At 34.4% G+C, this 18980-nt stretch overlaps 1 protein-coding gene across 2 annotated transcripts in view; it reads right to left on the bottom strand.

Annotated features, from left to right (window-relative positions):
• The window catches only part of Lrch2 (leucine rich repeats and calponin homology domain containing 2), an 80009-nt gene that overhangs the window by 22863 nt on the left and 38166 nt on the right, over positions 1–18980 (bottom strand). The window contains exons 6-13 of one of the 2 annotated variants that reach the window (XM_048336376.1): positions 16064–16197; positions 11097–11184; positions 10703–10814; positions 10424–10521; positions 10270–10328; positions 6641–6745; positions 1738–1815; positions 241–306 (exon numbers count right to left, since the gene is read on the bottom strand). In XM_048336376.1, the coding sequence (XP_048192333.1) occupies positions 241–306; positions 1738–1815; positions 6641–6745; positions 10270–10328; positions 10424–10521; positions 10703–10814; positions 11097–11184; positions 16064–16197 (740 nt within the window). The remainder of the gene's footprint in view (positions 1–240; positions 307–1737; positions 1816–6640; positions 6746–10269; positions 10329–10423; positions 10522–10702; positions 10815–11096; positions 11185–16063; positions 16198–18980) is intronic. The other variant, XM_048336375.1, reaches the window with a different exon arrangement.

Below are 18980 nucleotides of genomic sequence, written 5' to 3'. Positions count from 1 at the left end.
CAGCAATACAACAAATATGCTGAGTGAATTGGTAATTCTATTATCAAGACAAAGTCTAGGATTAAGCAAAATAATTAGCAGTTTTGTTTTGTTTATATCAAAACTAAATTTAATTCACTTGTGGCATTATAAATGATCTCATATTTATATAATTTATTCAATTAGAGCCCATATAGAAATCGCTATAAGATCAAATGTCAATATGAAATACTAAATATAAGGACTAAGATATATTTGTACCTCTTTTCACATTCCACAGTTTGTTTCAGCTTGTTTCTAATGACAGAAGTTGAATGATTAAGAATCCTAGAAATAAATCAATACATTAATTATAAAATACACTAAAGAGAATACAGCATATACAAAACTCTCCAAAATAAACTTCATCTAGTCCATGAAGATCTTTGCTAGAAAATATTTAAATGCTATTTAGATCAGATACCCATAAGCACACTATTTATTAAACACTGAAATACACCAATTCATGCATCTTCTTTTATACATCCTTTTTAAAGGTATATAAACCCTCTATCCCATATACCTGACATGTGGCTGAGACCTAAGATAGATATACAGACTTTTAGGTAGCATTATAAGTGATTTAGTTTTCCCAGCACAGCAAATGACATAAATTATGTTAATACATACACATAATTATGTTGTCAGTAATAAACTTTAATTCTAAATGTAAAACCATTACTAAACTTCAATCCCTTAACAAAAACCCAAAAGCCTCTGAAAAGTTTAATAACCAAATGGAACTGGCTTGAAAGAAAATAAAAACAAAGAAAATGAAAAATGATGAGTCACAAGAGAGAACTATTTGTCTACAATTTCATCCATCTCAATGTCAAAATTAATGAATTATTATCTTTGTCTAACATAATTATATATTTATTTAAGAGTTTTTAATATCCCTGCAGAAATCAATGTGACTTGAGTTTTCATGTTAAAGTTTAGTGTTAAAAAGGAATAAAAAATGTGATTCAAAATAAAATCTTCAGATATCAAGGGTTAAAATACAGAAAAATTTAAAGCTGAATATTAATTGATATGAAATGAAGTAAATACAAGTTAGGAGGTATAAAGAATTGAATTTCCATCACACAGATCTCCTCACTAGCTTGGATCTAGTATAGCCTCACTAAGGAGAAGACACTGTGAGGTGTGAAAGAACAGTGTTATAACCAAATCACCATAGATTTAGATGTGAACTAAAATTTCCCTTAAATAAGTAAAAACAGTAGGCTATATAGGTAATGAAATATCTAAGGAAATAAAATGTTATTCCTTATTTAGGGAAATAAAAAGGAAATAAAATATTAAGAATAAGTTATATAATGTAAAAAGAGAAAAGGCAATAAGTACTATCCTGGGAGGAATATCAGAATTATTGCAAGGAGAGAAGTAGTCAATCTACAATACAATTTCATTACTTCTCACACCACACTCACTAGAGTTGTGATGACTGACATACAAGAGTCATACTGAAGGCAAAAAAAGGTGGTCCCACTTTTCTACACAATACAATATACCTAAAAATTTACCTATGTGATAGTTTACAATGTGTATTGATATTTTCTACTTTACTCTGTGATAATCAATGTTAAAATAAATATCTACTTATCTAAGACACTTCTCTAACAGTCCCAGTACTTATTTTAAGTAAAAAACTACACAATTCAGCTACATGAACCTAGCCCCTTAATACTTAAGGCTTCCACCAACTCTAGATACCTTGATTTCCGTCCTGCTGCTCTGGTCCTCTGGAAGAGTTTGTCACTGAATGATGATCTATAACTTAAGGGCCTCCATCTATATTCATATTTCACATATAGCAATCAAAGCAAAAAATGGGAGGAAGATGATGTTTTTGGAGAAGACAAGGAAGTCATTAGTAAAGGAAGCAGAAAAGAAGAATGGCTAGGTTTCAAGAGTTGAAAGAACTCTCCAAATAGTTTTAACAAACTATTAGAGGTCAAATTGAGGTCAAATTGATGCTCCTCAGATTGAAATGTTGATATAATAAAAAAAACAGGTAATGTGATAATTTCTACAATTTTGAATGAAAAATAATAAATTTCTCAAAGTCTTGATTTCACATTGCATGATCCTTAATTATACTTTAATTGTTTATCTTTTCTTATTTGTTTTTTGTTATCTAGCTATGTCACACTCAGAAGCACATCCTTCCACAATAAAGAAAAACCCTCAGGACACACCTAAAAGCAAATAAAATAATTATTAAAAGGAAAGACAAAACAGAAAGTATTATAGAATAAGTAAGAAGTAATAAAAATACAATAAGAATCAGCCAACTTAAAGCTATTGATTACAGAAGCCCATATATATTTTAATTCTTGTTTTAAGACAGTAATCCTATTTTGTTACTGAATATCTGCTTCTTAATTCACATGAGAAAATCATAATATAAATAGCAGTCACTTTTCCAATGCTATTACATGTAAGATAAAAATTTACCACTCCTACAAACATGAGTAGAGCTGATGAAAATTTGTAGGCCTGTCTCAATAATTTGTAAAGCAGTATTATTTTATTTTTCAACAGATCTTCCTTTCTTATATTCTCATATTAATATGAACAATATTCCTTTTGATGGCTAGCACTAAAAAGGAGAATATTCTGATATACATTTTATTCTAATCTCCTTCCGTGATTATTTTCTCATTCTAGAAAACAAGAATGTATATTCTGTGGTGAAAATATTGAACATAAGATCTACTCTTAAGTTTTGTTTTGGTGCCAGTCCTGGAGCTTGAACTGAGAGCCTGAGGACTGTCCGAGTTTCTTTGCTCACGACTACTGCTCTACCACGTGAGCCACAGTTCCAATTCTGGCTTTTTAGTGGTTAAAGATAACAGTGTCATGGGCTTTCTTGCCCAGTTAGCTTCAAACTGCACTCCTCAGATGTCAACCTCCTGAGTAGGTAAGATTACAGGCATGAGACACCAGTGCTGGCTCTGTTGACTCATATTTTGTCAGTCATGGAACTTGAGCTCAGAGTCTGAGTACAATCCCTGACTTTTCTTGCTCAAGTCTAGTGCTCTACCACTTTGAGCCACAGTGTCACTTTCAGTTTTCTGGTGGTTAACTTGAGGTAAGAGTGTCACAGACTTTCCTGCCCACACTGGCTTTGAATCACAGTCCTCAGATTTCAGCCTCCTAAGTAAGTAGGATTATAGAATGACCCACCAGTGTCTGGCTGTTAACTCATTTTTAAGTGTTAACATAGTATTGTTAACTATAGGTACGATGTACAAAAATTTCTAGAATTTATTCATAAAGAAACATTGCTTTTAAGATATTGATATTTTAAAGATTGGTTTTGTTATTGGTTTTGTGGGTTGCTAGCTTTTAGGAAGACATTTGTTTTGTTTGCTTGCTTGCTTATTTTTCAGGATGGTCCTGAACTGTCAATTCCTCTGTCTCCACTTCCTTGCCACTATTTTGGATTATTAATTATGTACTCTGACCTCTTGCTACACTCTTAAGATAATCTCACCCATCGATTAGTAATGTAAGTTTTCTTTTTTTTTTCCTGGGGCTTTGCACTCAGGGCCTGAGCACTGTCTCTGGCTTTCTTTTGCTCAAAGCTAGTAGCACTCTGCCACTTGAGCCACAGTGCCACTTCTAGCTTTTTCTGTTTATGTGGTGCTGAAGAATCGAACCCAGGGCTTCATGCATGCTAGGCAAGCACTCAACCACTAAGACACATTCTCAGCACTAATAATGCTAATTTTCTTAAAGTATCAAAGACTTTTGTTAAAAAAATAACAGTATGAACTGAACAAATGGCAAAACAGCCACAAGAAAATCATCACGGAATGCAACATGAGTAGCTGTTAATTACATCTAGTTTTGGAGTACATACTTGCTTTTAGCCTAGCGTTAGTATTTCATTCACCTTTACACTGCAGCAAGCTAAAGCAATACAGAATCCAGTCAAAGGAGGAGTCCTAGTTATTATTACCTGATGAGTGAGTGTAATCTTATTCATTTAGTTATTCCTATTCAACACTAACAAACAAGAAATTCTAATGACTGTGTTAATACCTAACACATAGATTCCACATCTGCTCTGTGAAAATTAAAAATATATATACACATTATATATCCTTGATCTAGCAGGTAAAACTATTGTGCTTATCATCATGAGAAGAGAATATTGATTTTTTAAGATTATACAATAATGAATATTTTTCTCAATGTTAAGAATAAAAGTATATAAGTAAATTCGTCATAAAAATATTTTAATGCATCCAAAAATTAGACATATTACATTAAGGTCACTGATATTCATCAAAAAGGTTCTTATGTTCATATGTGGTAGCATCTAAAAAGAATGATTCCAAAGGAACCAGTTAAAGATGGAAATTACTTTTGTACATATTTTAAAGAAAACCATAGTTAATTTAATATAACATATAATTTTTAGTTAAAAGCTCCTAATTATTAAATTTGGTTTAATTTTTCAAGAGACAACCAGTAACAATATAACTGTAAACCAATTTTGAACAAGGCATGATTCTGGATACTTTTTTGTACAAATTACAAACTATGATACAAATACAACCTATGGAAGATGTGCTATTAACTGGTATTATGCTAGAATGAATAAGGCATAGGAATAGATGAAAATCTAATATGACAATGGTAGGATCAAAAAAGTTCTGTAATATACAAGGGAATGGTAAAATCAAAAACAATATACTCATACACTTTCATTCTTTTTATTTTTTGCCAGTCTTGAAATTAGGGCTTTAACTCAGGGCCTGGGCCCTGTCCTTGAGCTTCTTTTGATCAAGGCTAACACTCTCCCATTTGAGCTACAGCGCCACTTCTGGCTTTTTCTGTTTATGTAGTACTGAAGAATTGAGTTAGGCAAACACTCTACCAATAAGCCACATTCCCAGCCTTATACTTTCATTCTTAACACAATGAGAAGAAAATTGTATCAAAAAATTAAAAATCAGCAATTTCTTCCTATTATTTTAAATACAACTCATTTGTCTGCTAGGTAAAGAGATACACACACAAGTATTTTTTAAGTTCCACAAAGCAGGTAGTGGTGTGCTTCCTCAAATCTCTTAAGCCACATATAGTGTGGTCAACAGGTAGATTGTATTGGAGAGAGGTAATTATACACAGCCTCCAACTAATATTTGAAAAAATGTCACAAATACCATTAGAAATGAATTGCTGGAAATGATTAGATGATAACTACTAGAAAAGGTTTACAGAAAGTTATGGCATAAGAAAAACATAAACTAAGAATGAAGATTAATTATGTAAAGAAGGGGTAAATGTAAGTGATATTTAGTTGTATGAAATTTTTAACTACAAGTATAGTAACTGTGCAAAATATTATACTCAATTTAATAGGGACTTATCTCATTAGCCCTTATCTAGACTTCCCTAAAAATGGTTCTTAAAATCTATATATTTGTCATTTGATCAGTTTTATTGTTTTTGTTTTTGCTTGTTCTTACAACATTAAGGATGGAACAAAAGACTCTTGTGTGCTAGGCAAGCACTCTATCATTTTGACATAACAGCAGCCTTCAACTGAATCCTTTATTGGGGGCTGTTGATTTTGAAACAGGTTCCCAGTATGTAGTGAAGGCTGGTCTAAACTGCTCAATCTCCTGTCTCAGCCTCTTGAGTGATAGGATTTGGGACCTGCATGACCCTACCCAGCTGATAAAATCTAACAGTATTTTTCAAAGCATACTTAAACAAATGCCAGTGTATTTAAAATTTGAAACGTCTCAAAAATTGTCATGTTAAACATAAAATACAATTACTTATGCATAATAAATGTACCAAATTTATTCTCTAAAATGATCACAAAACTCTATTATTTTGGAACTAAAAATATATTACTCACAGTATATGAAGATGATAACAACAGCTGACCCTGAGCAGTACTTGAACCTTTTCCTATACTCAAAATGTACTTCATTTGACTTTATACTCATTCACCATGTTGTCCTGATTAACAAAAACATGTATTTGGAAAAACTCTAACCTGTATGAAAATTAGCCCTTGATCAAGATGAAACTGATCTTGTGCTCTTAAATCACCACACTGATTTAATCAACCACTACCTAATGCAGCTCAATTCTAAGAAGTTTATACTTATACATAAGGACTAAGTAATGAGAAGAGAAAAACAAAACATATACTTGCTAAATAAGGCATGAACTTAGAAAAAATACTTACAGTATAATTTTACTGTGTGTTACATTGGATAAACCAATAAACTAGGTATTAGGGTTAATCACACAGGAATAATAAACACCTAACTGATCTAAAAAATAGAGATTAGGGAGGAAGTGGACACTAGTGATAGACTGCTTTCCTAGCATCCAAGAGACTGAGTGTGAGCTCCACCACAAAAATACATAAAGTAACTATGTCAATATATTCTCTCAGTTGTATATATAATTTTACATTTCTCTCCTAAGAATTTCTTATTGTATTTTAGCAGTCATTTGAAAATACCTTTTAATGGGGCCCTATGATTACTTGAAAATTAATATATTTTGATGATCTTTAAATAATTTGTTTTAATAATTATAAAATTTGCCTATTAAAATTCATTATTAAAAAGAATACCTGTTCTTCTGTTCTTGCTTCAATAACTGTGCAGCTATTTTCCTCAAATCAGTTACTTCTTTCAATTCATCATCTTCTTCTGCAAGTAACTGTTCTTTTTCAAGTCTGAAAGATGACACAAATATGGTCATCCAAAAATTAAGGCAGATTGTATTTTATGTCAAAATAAAGAAATGGAAAGAAAAGCACTGTTACTGATAAAAGTTAAAATATGTGTGTCCTTGTAAAATACTTAAAGAAATAAAGGATAGGAAATAACATCCACATTCTCTACTCCATCTAAAATGGGACATACTAATGAATGGCTAACAAATAATAGCGAAACAAACTATCATTTTTAAGTTTCTAAAATGTGTAATGGCCATACTAATGATGCATTTTGTTAAATGTTGAGCATAATAAGAACTATAAAGCTCTATATGGCCTGTCTTTATAAACAAAAGCTGTACTGAAATTGTTCATATTAATGAGCTATACCACCTTTGGCAGTTTATTCAATTTTATTTTTAAAATTTCTAAATAAAATATAGTAAACAGTTTAAACAAAAAAATACAAAAATGTTTCAAATAAGATTTGCAAATTTGCTAATTAAAATGTATCCTTTCAACCCTTAAAGGAAAGACATTTTGAAATAAACTATTCCCTAAATTCAAATTATTTTTCCCCAAAATATTTCATTCAAAAATACAATGCCAAATCACAAACATTTGAATCTTTTTGTATGTGTGCCAATACTTGGCTTGAACTCACGGCCTTACACACTTGCTTGGCTTAACCACTCACAGTTGTTTTTCTACCATGTCAGCCACACCTATGAACACAGGGCCTCACACTCCTGATAAGCTTTTTCAACCACAGCTGCTGCTATGCCACTTCAACCACACCTCCACTCCAGGGTTGTTAGTGGTTTTTGTTTTTTTATTTGTTTGGTTTGTTTTTTGGGTTGGGTTTGGCTGGTTAATTGGATATAGAGTCTCAATATTTTTTCTTCCTTGACTGGCTTTGAGTCATGATCCTTAGATCTCACCCAGGCTCCTAATACCTAGGATTACTGATGTAAGCCGCTGGAAAATGGCTGTACTTTACTACATCTAACATAATAATGGTAAGTCTCAAGTATAGGCAACTTTTGTAATTTCATTAAGTGGGACAGTAATAGAAGAATAAAATCTTAAGAGTACAATTTAATATAAAATAAACAGCCAAGTACCAATGACTCACACCTGCAATCCTAGCAACTCAGGAGGCTGAGGAGTAAACATCGTGGTTCAAAACCAGACTAGGCAGGAAGGTCCATGAGACTCTTATCTTCAATTAAACACAAAAAAGTCCGAAATGGAGTTGTGACTCAAGTGGTAGAACGCTAGACTTGAGCACTAAAGTGCAGTGACACTCCCAGAATTGGCACAAAAATATAAATAAAAATGATATCAGAGTTGCTTAATAGCTGATATAACATTACCTAATATTACCTCTTGGGATCCATTAAAAGATCAAACCTAAAGGCCAGGCACCGATGGCTCACACCTGTAATCCTAGCTACTATGGAGACTGAGATCTGAGGATTGCAGTTTGAAGCCAACCAGGGCATAAAAGTCTATGGGATATGATGCAGCAATTTCATTCCTGGGTATATGCAAAAACAGATATGATATCTTTTTTAGAAAAATTCATTCTCTTCTTTGTTGCCAGCATTGTTCACATTAATCAAAATACTGAACCAACCCAGATGTACCTGGGTTATGAAATGGATAAAGAAAATGCATATACAATGGAATGCTATTCAACTTTTAACAGAAAAGAAGAAAATACTGTCATATACAACCCGGAAAAAAAGACTGTAGGACTCTCCTATTTCCAATTAACTATTTGTTAAAAAGTGAGAAGTGGAACTGTGGATCAAGGCGTAGAGTGTTAGCTTTGAACATGAAAGCCCATGTACAGCACCCAGGCCCTGAATTAAAGCCATAGAACCTGAAAGAAGAGAGAAATAGGTGGGGGGGTGGGGAGAGCTCATAGAATGGGAGAATATTTCACCAGCTATTCATCAGATAAAGTATTCATATCAAAGAACTCAAAAAATTAAATAGCAAAAGAACATATAATCCAATTAGAAAATAGGAAAATGAATTGGATATTTTTCATAAGAAACACAGAGAGCTAAAAGATACATGTAAAAATATTCAACATCTTGAGCCATAAAGGAAATTCAAATCAAATCTATACTAAGATTCCATCTCTCCCAATCACAATGGCAATCATTCAAAAACAACCAATTGTGGTAAGGATGCAGGGAAAAATGAACCAGGATAAGCTGATGATGGGATTGTAAACTATGTAACTATTATGAAAATCAGTATGGAGACTCCTCAAAAACTAGAAACAAACCTATTTATGACTACCAAATGACTATTGGACATAAATCAAAAGAAAGCTAAATCTATATACAAGAAAGATACTTGTCTACTTATGCTCCTATTCGCAACAGCCAAAGTGAGGAATCAGCTGAAGTGCTCAAAAACAGATGAATAAAGAAAATATAGTACATGTATGCACCATAGAATAAAACACAGCCATAAACAAAAATGAAAGTCATTTATTAAAATATGGATGGAATGGAAACCATTGTGTTAATCAGGGTAAGCCAAGATCAAATATGCAAATATATGGCAGAGATGTAGCCAAAAGGGAATGCTACGACACTGTTGGTGGGAGTTTAAACTTGCTCAACCACTCTGGAAAGCAGTATGGAGGTTTCTCAAGAGGCTAAACATAGGGCTCCCCTTTGACCCAGCAACCCCACTTTTGGGCATCTACCCACAGGATCACAAAGAAGGCCATTCTTTTTTTTTTTTTTTTTTTTTTTTTTTTTTTGCCAGTCCTGGGCCTTGGACTCAGGGCCTGAGCACTGTCCCTGGCTTTTTTCTGCTCAAGGCAAGCACTCTGCCACTTGAGCCACAGCGCCACTTCTAGCCGTTTTCTATATAGGTGGTGCTGGGGAATTGAACCCAGGGCTTCATGTATACAAGGCGAGCACTCTTGCCACTAGGCCATATTCCCAGCCCAAGAAGGCCATTCTATAGCTACCAGCACCATCAGGTTCATTGCAGCATTATGTACCATAGCTAAAATATGGAACCAAACGAGATGCCCCTCAGTAGATGAATGGATCAAGTAATGGATTAGAATGAATCAAGAATGGATCAGTAAAACAGGAGATACTATTATTATACTTCATGGAAGTAATATACTGTATGTTATAAACAGGCTTAAATATTTACTCTGGGCTTAATTAAGGAATTCAGAGATGAGGTACTTGCTAATTATGAAAATAAAACAGAAATGAGCAAAAAGTCCTATAAAAATTTCAGTTGGAATGCATAATGGACAGTTCAAGTATTCATAAGTAATATTACTTTTTTGCCAGTCCTAGTCTTGAACTCAGGGCCTGGGCACTGTCCCTGAGCTTCTTTTGCTCACGACTAGTGCTCTATCATTTGAGCCACAGTGACACTTCAGCTTTTTCTGTTGATAAAGTACCGAAGAATCGAACCCAGGGATTCATGCATGCTAGGCAAGCACATTCCCAGCCCCTAACATTTCAATTTGAGAGTTCCTCTATGCTTACCTTTTCTCATTTCCCATATCTTCATTTTTCTGAGATTTTTCAGAGCACTTTTCTTTTCCCTTATATAAAAGAAAATAATTTAAAATTGTATGTCAGTCTACTTTTGTAAGGTCAAGTAGAACACTTCATTAATATTTGTTCACTGTTTATTTACCTTAAGAAAAGAGACAAATGATCCAATATGTATATCTCCTTGTTCAGGAACAGCTACATCTTCTGTACTGGGGTCACTAAAATCATACACCTCCTGGTCTAAAAGCAAATTCACATGTATTTTAAAATATAACAGAAAATACTCTTAACACTGTAGTGCTTAGAATAAAAGGTTATTTTCTCACTATAAGAGTTAGCTGAAAACATTTTAATTTTAAAACCCTGTCTTTAATAAGGGCGGTGTACATGAAATAAAAAGAGCAGATACCACATTAATTACCTTTCTGGGAATCATTCTTGCTTCCTATTGTATGATTATCATTTCTTGATGTTTGTTCTCTATTTGATTCTGACACTTGAGAGTGAAGGCTGATGGTATCATCATCTGAAGGCTATACAGAACAAGTATCAAATACAAACTAGGCATGTGAAATCTATGATAAAATTAAATTGCTTTAACTAAACATATGAATTAGACATTCTCTAGTTTTCAAACCAAAACTATGTTAAAAATGCCTTTTCTGATTTTAAAACAAGTAAGGATTTTGCATTTGTTATGTGAAATAATAAAATATAATCATGATCTTATTTGCAACTCAAATACATGCAAACGTTTTTCTGAACGCTATAATGAAATTGTAGAATAAGTTAGATCTGTAATGGCAAAGACTCACTTCTGTTGTAGATAATCGTTTCTCTCCATTATCACTCCCAATTCCAGAGTCAGGTCCATGATTTTTATTCGGATAAAAATCTTCCATACTATGGAAACAGAAACCCTAAGGGCAGTTAGAATTTTGTTCTTACATAGACAGTGCAGCTTGCCCTATAATTTTCCTAGATAAAGGAAAGCAAGCTTCAGAACCTTAAGGACTGGAGGGAGAATATACCAGAAACATTCCTATGAAAGGATTTTCATGTCATTCATGCAATATTTCCCTTCGTCTAGTATAAAGTATCAACTGTTAACAAGAATCTTTTTCTCTAAATTCAGATATCCTGAAAACACTACAAGAAGGAATAGGAGAAACTCTAGCACTCCTTGGCACTGGAAGAAACGTCCTCAACAAAGGCCAGGAAACGCAACAAATCAAAGAAAGGTTGGACAAGTGGGACTGTATCAAACTGCAGAGCTTACAAGATAAACAGAAAGCCCACAGATTGGGAAAAGATCTTTACCAGCCATACAATGGACAAAGGCATTATATCCAAAATATACACAGAACTCAAAAAATTAAATCCCCCCAAAACAAATAATCAAAGAACCAACAGTCCTCTCAACAAATGGGCTAAAGACCTAAAAAAGAACTTCTCTGAAGAGGAAATTAGAAGTGCCAAGAGACACATGAAGAAGTGTTCTACATCACTGGCCATAAAAGAAATGCAAATCAAAACAACATTAAGATTCCATCTCAAAACAGTAAGAATGTCCATTATCAGGAAATCCAACAATAACAAATGCTGGAGAGGATGTGGCCAAAAGGGAACACTACTACATTGTTGATTGGAATGCAAACTTTTTCAACCTCTCTGGAAAGCAGTTCCTCAGAAGGCTAAACATCGAACTCCCCTATGACCCAGCAGCCCCACTTTTGGGCATCTTCCCAAAAGACCACACTAAAGCCACCAGCACAACTATGTTCATCACAGCACAATTTGTCATTGCTAAAATATGAAACCAACCTAGATGCCCCTCAGTAGACAAGTGGATCAGGAAAATGTGGTATATATACACAATGGAATTCTATGCATCCATCAGAAGAAATGACACTGCCCCATTTGTAAGGAAATGGAAGGACTTGGAAAAAAATCATATTAAGTGAAGTGACCCAGACCCATAGAAATATAAACCCTATGGTGTCCCTCATATGGAATAGCTAGTACATGATCAGGCTAGTCATGGTAGATCAAAATACCCCAATAGCTACACCCATATGATCACCTAAGATGATGCCAAGTGAAATGAACTCCACGTTACGGAAACAAGAGTTATACCACTGTTGTGTTGTAATTATTATCAACATGCCATGTGAAACCATACCTTTTGTATTTTTTTTGTTTTTTTTTCTTCTCTATTTATTTGTTTGGTTGGTTGGTTTAGTTTTGTTTCTCTTGTATTCCCTTCCTGTGGTTGTACCCTGCTACCACTATATCACATCCGAATACCCTCGATACTATTTATATGGGTATTAGAACTGGGGAAGGGAAAGGGAATATCAAAATTGAGAGACAAAGGACAAAAAGACAAACCATTCCAAAAGCAAAACCATTTGGTGTAAATCAACTGCACAACTCTTAGGGGGAGAGGGAGAGGGGGAAGAGGGGGGGAAATGAGGGAGGAGATGACAATTTGAACAAGAAATGTACTCATTGCCTTACATATGAATCTGTAACCCCTCTGTATCACACTTTGACGATAAAGAAGAAAGTTTAATTAAAAAAGACTGTTAAAAAAAAGGAGGCGGGCTGGGGATATAGCCTAGTGGCAAGAGTGCCTGCCTCGGATACACGAGGCCCTAGGTTCGATTCCCCAGCACCACATATACAGAAAACGGCCAGAAGCGGCGCTGTGGCTCAAGTGGCAGAGTGCTAGCCTTGAGCGGGAAGAAGCCAGGGACAGTGCTCAGGCCCTGAGTCCAAGGCCCAGGACTGGCCAAAAAAAAAAAAAAAGGAGGCGTTTAAATAAAAGCAGCACCAATGGGGAAAATAAAGAACCTATTTCTCCTGAAGGATTCAAAAAAGCAGACTGCCTTGCTAAAAACAACATCTTGATAAAAGACCTATCATTCTGGTTGGTGTAACAAATGTTTTTAAACTTTGCACAGTTCTTCATTTGGTCGAAAACCACGCTTATTTGTAATAAACAATGCTCATCTAACAATTAAGACAAGACATACACACAAGCATTGTAAAACATTGTATAGGTTGTTCTTTTGGTGTGAGGCTAGAGCTAACCCTGCCAATTTTTGAATTTCAAAATATACCACCTAAGAATCAATAGTTCTTCACTTTAATGTGTAAGTTTACCATACATTTTGTAACGACCACTTATATGTGAGGAACTGTGCTAATTGTTTTAAGAGAATGCCTTTTGTATTTCTGTTGCAAACTTTAGCAGATGGATGGTATTCTCTCATTTTATAAGTAAGGCCCCTGAGGCTGGCAAAAAATGGAGATAATTTACTTAAGCATACAACATTTGCAAAGACCACTATAAATTTGTTTCCCAGATCTTAATCACTATGCTTTAATTCCTCTCCTAAACGAAGTGTCCTGCTAAAACCCTAGCAAATCCCATTTGTTCCTGGTCTACAGCTTCACACTTTTTCTGCCTCAGATGACTTACTCCACACTCTTCACACAATTGGATTTTCTTAACTTCCAAAGAGACATACCTGACTGAAATCTTAAAATACGGTCTTTGATTTTACAGTACTCACCTCAGTTTTACATATATGTGCATATATATATTTCATACATGTGTACTAAAGTAGCAATAAAACCAACATAAGTTGAAAATATTAAAATATGAAAGTGCATGTAACACATCTGCCTACTGAACATCACAGCTTAACCACATAGTCCATGATGGGTATTGGTTGGTCACTCTTTTGACCTGATGGCTGAGTTGCTGCAGATCACAGTGGCTTCCCAGTATCAGGAGCCAATACAATACCACATACACTATGCCAGGAAAAGAAAAAAGTCAACATATGGCTCCTTGTAAAGGCATCAGAAAGTCAAAAAATGCTACATTGAATTACTATATGAAGAAGACCATCTATGGGGCAGGAGGGTGTGGGTAGGAGTGTGCATACTATAGATTCAATGTGCCACCAAAGTTCATGTGTTGGAAATTTAATTCTTGCACAGTGTGGGGCCTAATTGGTGTTACTTAAGTCATAGGCACTGTGCCCTTCTGAATGGATTTTGTTTTTGTGGAAATGTGTTACTTATGATGGAAATATGTTTACTCTAAGAGAAAATTTGACTCCCACATCCCCTCTCTCTCTCTTTTGCCCTTCTGTCTGTGACACAGCAATACAACACCAAATAAAACACTTCTATCTTGAACTTCCTAGCCCCTGAAATCATTATTCAAATAAACTTCTATTGTTTATTAATTATCTAGCCTCAGATATTTTGTTATAGATCACAAAGTAGACTAAGAATATGTATTCTTGCTTTATTTATTGACTCCTCCACAAGACTATAAGCTCCATGAGGACCTAGAAAAACATGTACGTTATTTAACACAAAACCTGAATATAGCAGTAGGCATTCAACAGGTATTTCTACCATAAATGATGAAAACAGTAAATGTCATTATGTTTTCATACTCAAATAAGTGCAAACCAGACTAAGAGACTAGCATAGGTATTAATTCCAATTTTACTGAGTTTTCTCTAATTCATAATATTTGACAAAATAGTAGGAGGACTGGGAGTATGGTTTAGTGGTAGAGTGCGTGTCTAGCAGGCAGGAAGCCGAGGGTTTGATTCCTCTGTACCAGATAAACAGGAAAGGCCCGAAATGGCACTGTGGCAAGTGGTAGAGTACTAGACTTGAGCAGAAAAAGAAGATCAGGAATAGTGATTTCAAGCCCCAGGACTGGCAAAAACAAAGGAAAAAAACCCGAAATACTCCTTAGGAATTAAATCTAGTATCAAAATATTTAATTCTACTCAAAGCAGGAGAAGTATTCAAGGAAAAGTCCTATCTAAGAATTCAAGAACATATCATCTTAGCAGTGGTATTACAATACTACCATTCAAAGCAATATACAACTTTATCGTGTATGCAATGATAACCCTTGAAATAATTTAGCCAGACACATAAGATTGCTTTCTGTAGTATCAGTCCATTCAAAGTTATCCATAGTAGTGCGTGAAATTCTATTTTCATATAATCATTCAGACTAATCTACATCACAAAAGGATATCAGGACTGTGATGTAGCTCAAGTGATAAGAGCTCCTACCTAGCAAACATGAGGAACTGAGTTCAAACCCCAGTATAAACAAAGAGGTGGGGTACCATATTAAAATCTCACAAGGAAGAAAACACCAAAAGCATAGATAACATCTATGATACATCATCTTTTTTTTTGTTTGTTTTTTGTTTTTTGTTAATGATACATCATCTTTGATCTGGACATAAAGAATATGACAAAGAACCTGGGATGTAGCACAATTGCAAAGCACTTGCATAGGCTGGACCCTGCTGACACCACACAAAAAAGAGAAAATATGATGAAAGAAAGAAAGGTACTTCCAAAAATGTCTCATTCTTCCACCAACCTCAGTTCAAAGTCAAATTCTACTTGCTATTACAAATGCAGAAAACAGTTATGACAAAAGGAAATAAACAGGTGTTACAACTGAGAAATTAGTGTTTCTAAACTATACCAAACATTTACCTTTACACTTTCAATACTGAAATAAGAATTATCTGCAAAAATAGTTCAAATTTACTCTCGTATTACAAAGTTCGTTCTATGATATTTAGCTTCAGCCAATTACTGATGTTAACATTTGGCCAATCAGGCTAAATATATTTTGAATATTCTAAGATTAAGAAATACCTATTATTAAAACATGGGACAACTATTATCATGTGGTACTAGGAGAATATTACATTACCTGTCTGTGAGAGGCTGAGATGGCACTCTTTTACTCAGCGATGGAAGATCAAGGGAATCTGGTTTCTTATCCATTCTACAACATGCTTGAATATTTAAGTACTTAAATATGTGCACTTTACCCTTTAAACATATCTGTCAATAAATAATGAAATAGATTGTCATATAGTTTCATATATAATGGCATGTCTATTATTTATGTATTTCAATAATTTCAAATTATGTTGAGACCTCAGTCTTGACACTTTGCATACTTGAATAAATTGTACTCTGTCACTAGATCCAAAAATCTGATGCTACTGCTACAAATCAGTGTTCTTTTACCATGTCTTTGCTTTTATTGAGAAACATAAATTAATTTTTCTGCATTTCATTTACTTGTTAAAAGGAAAGTGCAAAAGCCATTCAACAATGTAACATTTACAACCCATTGTAGTCGTCTTCATTCAAAAAAAAAACATCATTAATTAGATTTTTGAGAGCAGAACAAATAATATATGTAATTACTTAAGGTAATCTCAGAACCACTAAAAAGTATACAAACATTGACAGAAGGCTACCATAAAGATAGCAGAAATGTAAGAGAATGAACTTGTTGAAATACTATGAGAAATTTATTTCATTGTTCATGGAGGAAAGGAACAATAAGGGGTAAAAAAACTACATGAAAGAAGGAATTTTGTGTAAAAAAGATGGAAAATGAGGCAAAGTCAGCTTTACAAAGGTTAATTTCAGTCATTGTGAATAAGGTCAAATAAATCTCTCAAGACTTCTAATGAAAATAACTTGTTTTAAAGATCCATAAAGCCTGATAGTATATGAAAACACAATCAACAAAGAAAATAGACATGCACATTAATAACAAAGTGTAATTCCAAGTGAAAAGGAAAAATGCTTCATAAAAATTAACATATTGACTAAAATAGATACTAAGTCTGACTTGATTACTGAATTCTTTTCATTTAAAAAGAACATACAGGGCTGGGGATTTGGCCTAGTGGCAAAGAGTGCTTGCCTCATATACATGAAGCCCTGGGTTCAATTCCCCAGCACCACATATACAAAAAATGGCCAGAAGTGGCACTGTGGCAGAGTGCTAGCCTTGAGCAAAAAGAAGCCAGGGACAATGCTCAGACCCTAAGTCCAAGCCCCAGGCCTGGCAAAAAAAAAAAACATTCAATTAATAAATTATCAATTAAAATGTGCTAAATAGGAAAGCTAAGGGCTGGTGTCTCACAGCCATAATCCTAGCTACTCAGGAGACAGAGATCTGAGGACTGAAGCTCAAAGCCAGCCCACAAAGAAAAGTCCATGTGACTCTTACCTCCAAAAGCAAAAATCAAACATTGGAAGTGTGGCTCAGGTGGTATAGCACTTGCCTTAAGCAAAAAAGCTGAATGAAAACTAGAGGTCCTTGAATTCAAGCCCTAGTACCAGCACCCCCTCACCCCCACCCCACACACACCAAAAAGTGCTAAATAATAGGGATTGGCTTCCAAATTAAATAAGCAGTTACTTTTCATTATCAAATTAAATGCTATTGAACTGTTTCTTCTGTAAATGATAATTTATTTGGCAGTACTTGGGTCTGAACTCACTTCTTCAGCTTCACAAGCTGGCATTCTATGATCCCTCCAAGTCCTGCTAATTTGCTGGAGATGAAGGCTAGTAAACTTTCTTGCTCACATTGGCCTTGACCCTAATCCTCCAGACCTCAGTTTCCTGTCTAGCTAGGTAGGATACCAAGAGACAGCCACTGGTACCCAGATTAACTTTCATTTTTAGCCTAGAAATATATGTACATAATTTAAAAAATGAAATAAGTTTTGCAAAACAAATGGTATTGCACACTCTGATTAGGGTACATGGGAATTAAACTGTATAAGACTTCACATGCTTGTAACTTTTTCCTGTCTCATTGTTGACAAACAATTTGAGTGTAGAAAGTTGGAATTGTTCTCTCCTCCTTTTAAGAAACTAATTTAAGATGTGTTAGTTTCCAGGACTGCTGCAAATGTTCTGGTTTTCTCCCTCTTTCTCTCCCTGGCTTTCCTGAAACATGAATGACAAATTAATCCTGTATGTATTTAGTGTGTACACTATGATGTTTTGCTCTATTATACATTATGAAAGGATTATCAAAGCCAAACTAATTGACATACTCATCACTTCACATAACTGTTTTGTGTGTGGATGGGGTGCTCAGGTGCCTCGGGCCAGCCTCCCCTCACAGCACATAACTGTTTTGTGTACTGTGAATATATTTGAGAGTTAGTCCCTTAGCAAATTTCCTAGCAATTAATGATATTAAACATCTTTTCAAATACCTGTTCGGCCATTTTTATGTCTTCTTGAAAAAAATATCTGAGCCATTTATCCATTTTTAAATTAGGTAATTTACTTGTGTTCTACTAAGTTGTATGAACTGCTTATATATTTCAGATATAAAGCCCTTATAGGATTGGATATATGGTTTATAAATATTTCAAAAAGTGGATAAAAAATAAACAAAAGAAAGGAAACACTGTGTCCTGTCTTGTTTTAATGAAAGCCTTTTAGTGTTTCAGTCTCTGTGTTGTTATTATTCCTGCAGCATAGCCAGTGGGAAGCTTTGTATATGAGGTGGAAGTTTACTAATGGTGAGCATCCATCTATCAGGTGATACAACATAGACTGCTATTTCATCATGTGACTTTGGTCTTTTCTCCTGAGTCAATCAGTTTATAACAGAAGGAATCCATCGATTCTGCCTGAGATGGATGAAAAAGAAGTATGCATTCTGGAGTCTAAGAGGGAAGTCTACCAGAGAATCTCGTCACTTAGTATGTAAGCATTCATTGTTTGGAGCATGGGGTCTCACTCTGCCAATGATCGCTCATACTTGTATCTGTATAATCAAGGCCCCATAACAAAAATTA

Source organism: Perognathus longimembris, chromosome 28, assembly GCF_023159225.1.
Source record: "Perognathus longimembris pacificus isolate PPM17 chromosome 28, ASM2315922v1, whole genome shotgun sequence".
Lineage (NCBI taxonomy): Eukaryota > Metazoa > Chordata > Mammalia > Rodentia > Heteromyidae > Perognathus > Perognathus longimembris.
This window is presented reverse-complemented; position numbering and strand designations above follow the sequence as displayed.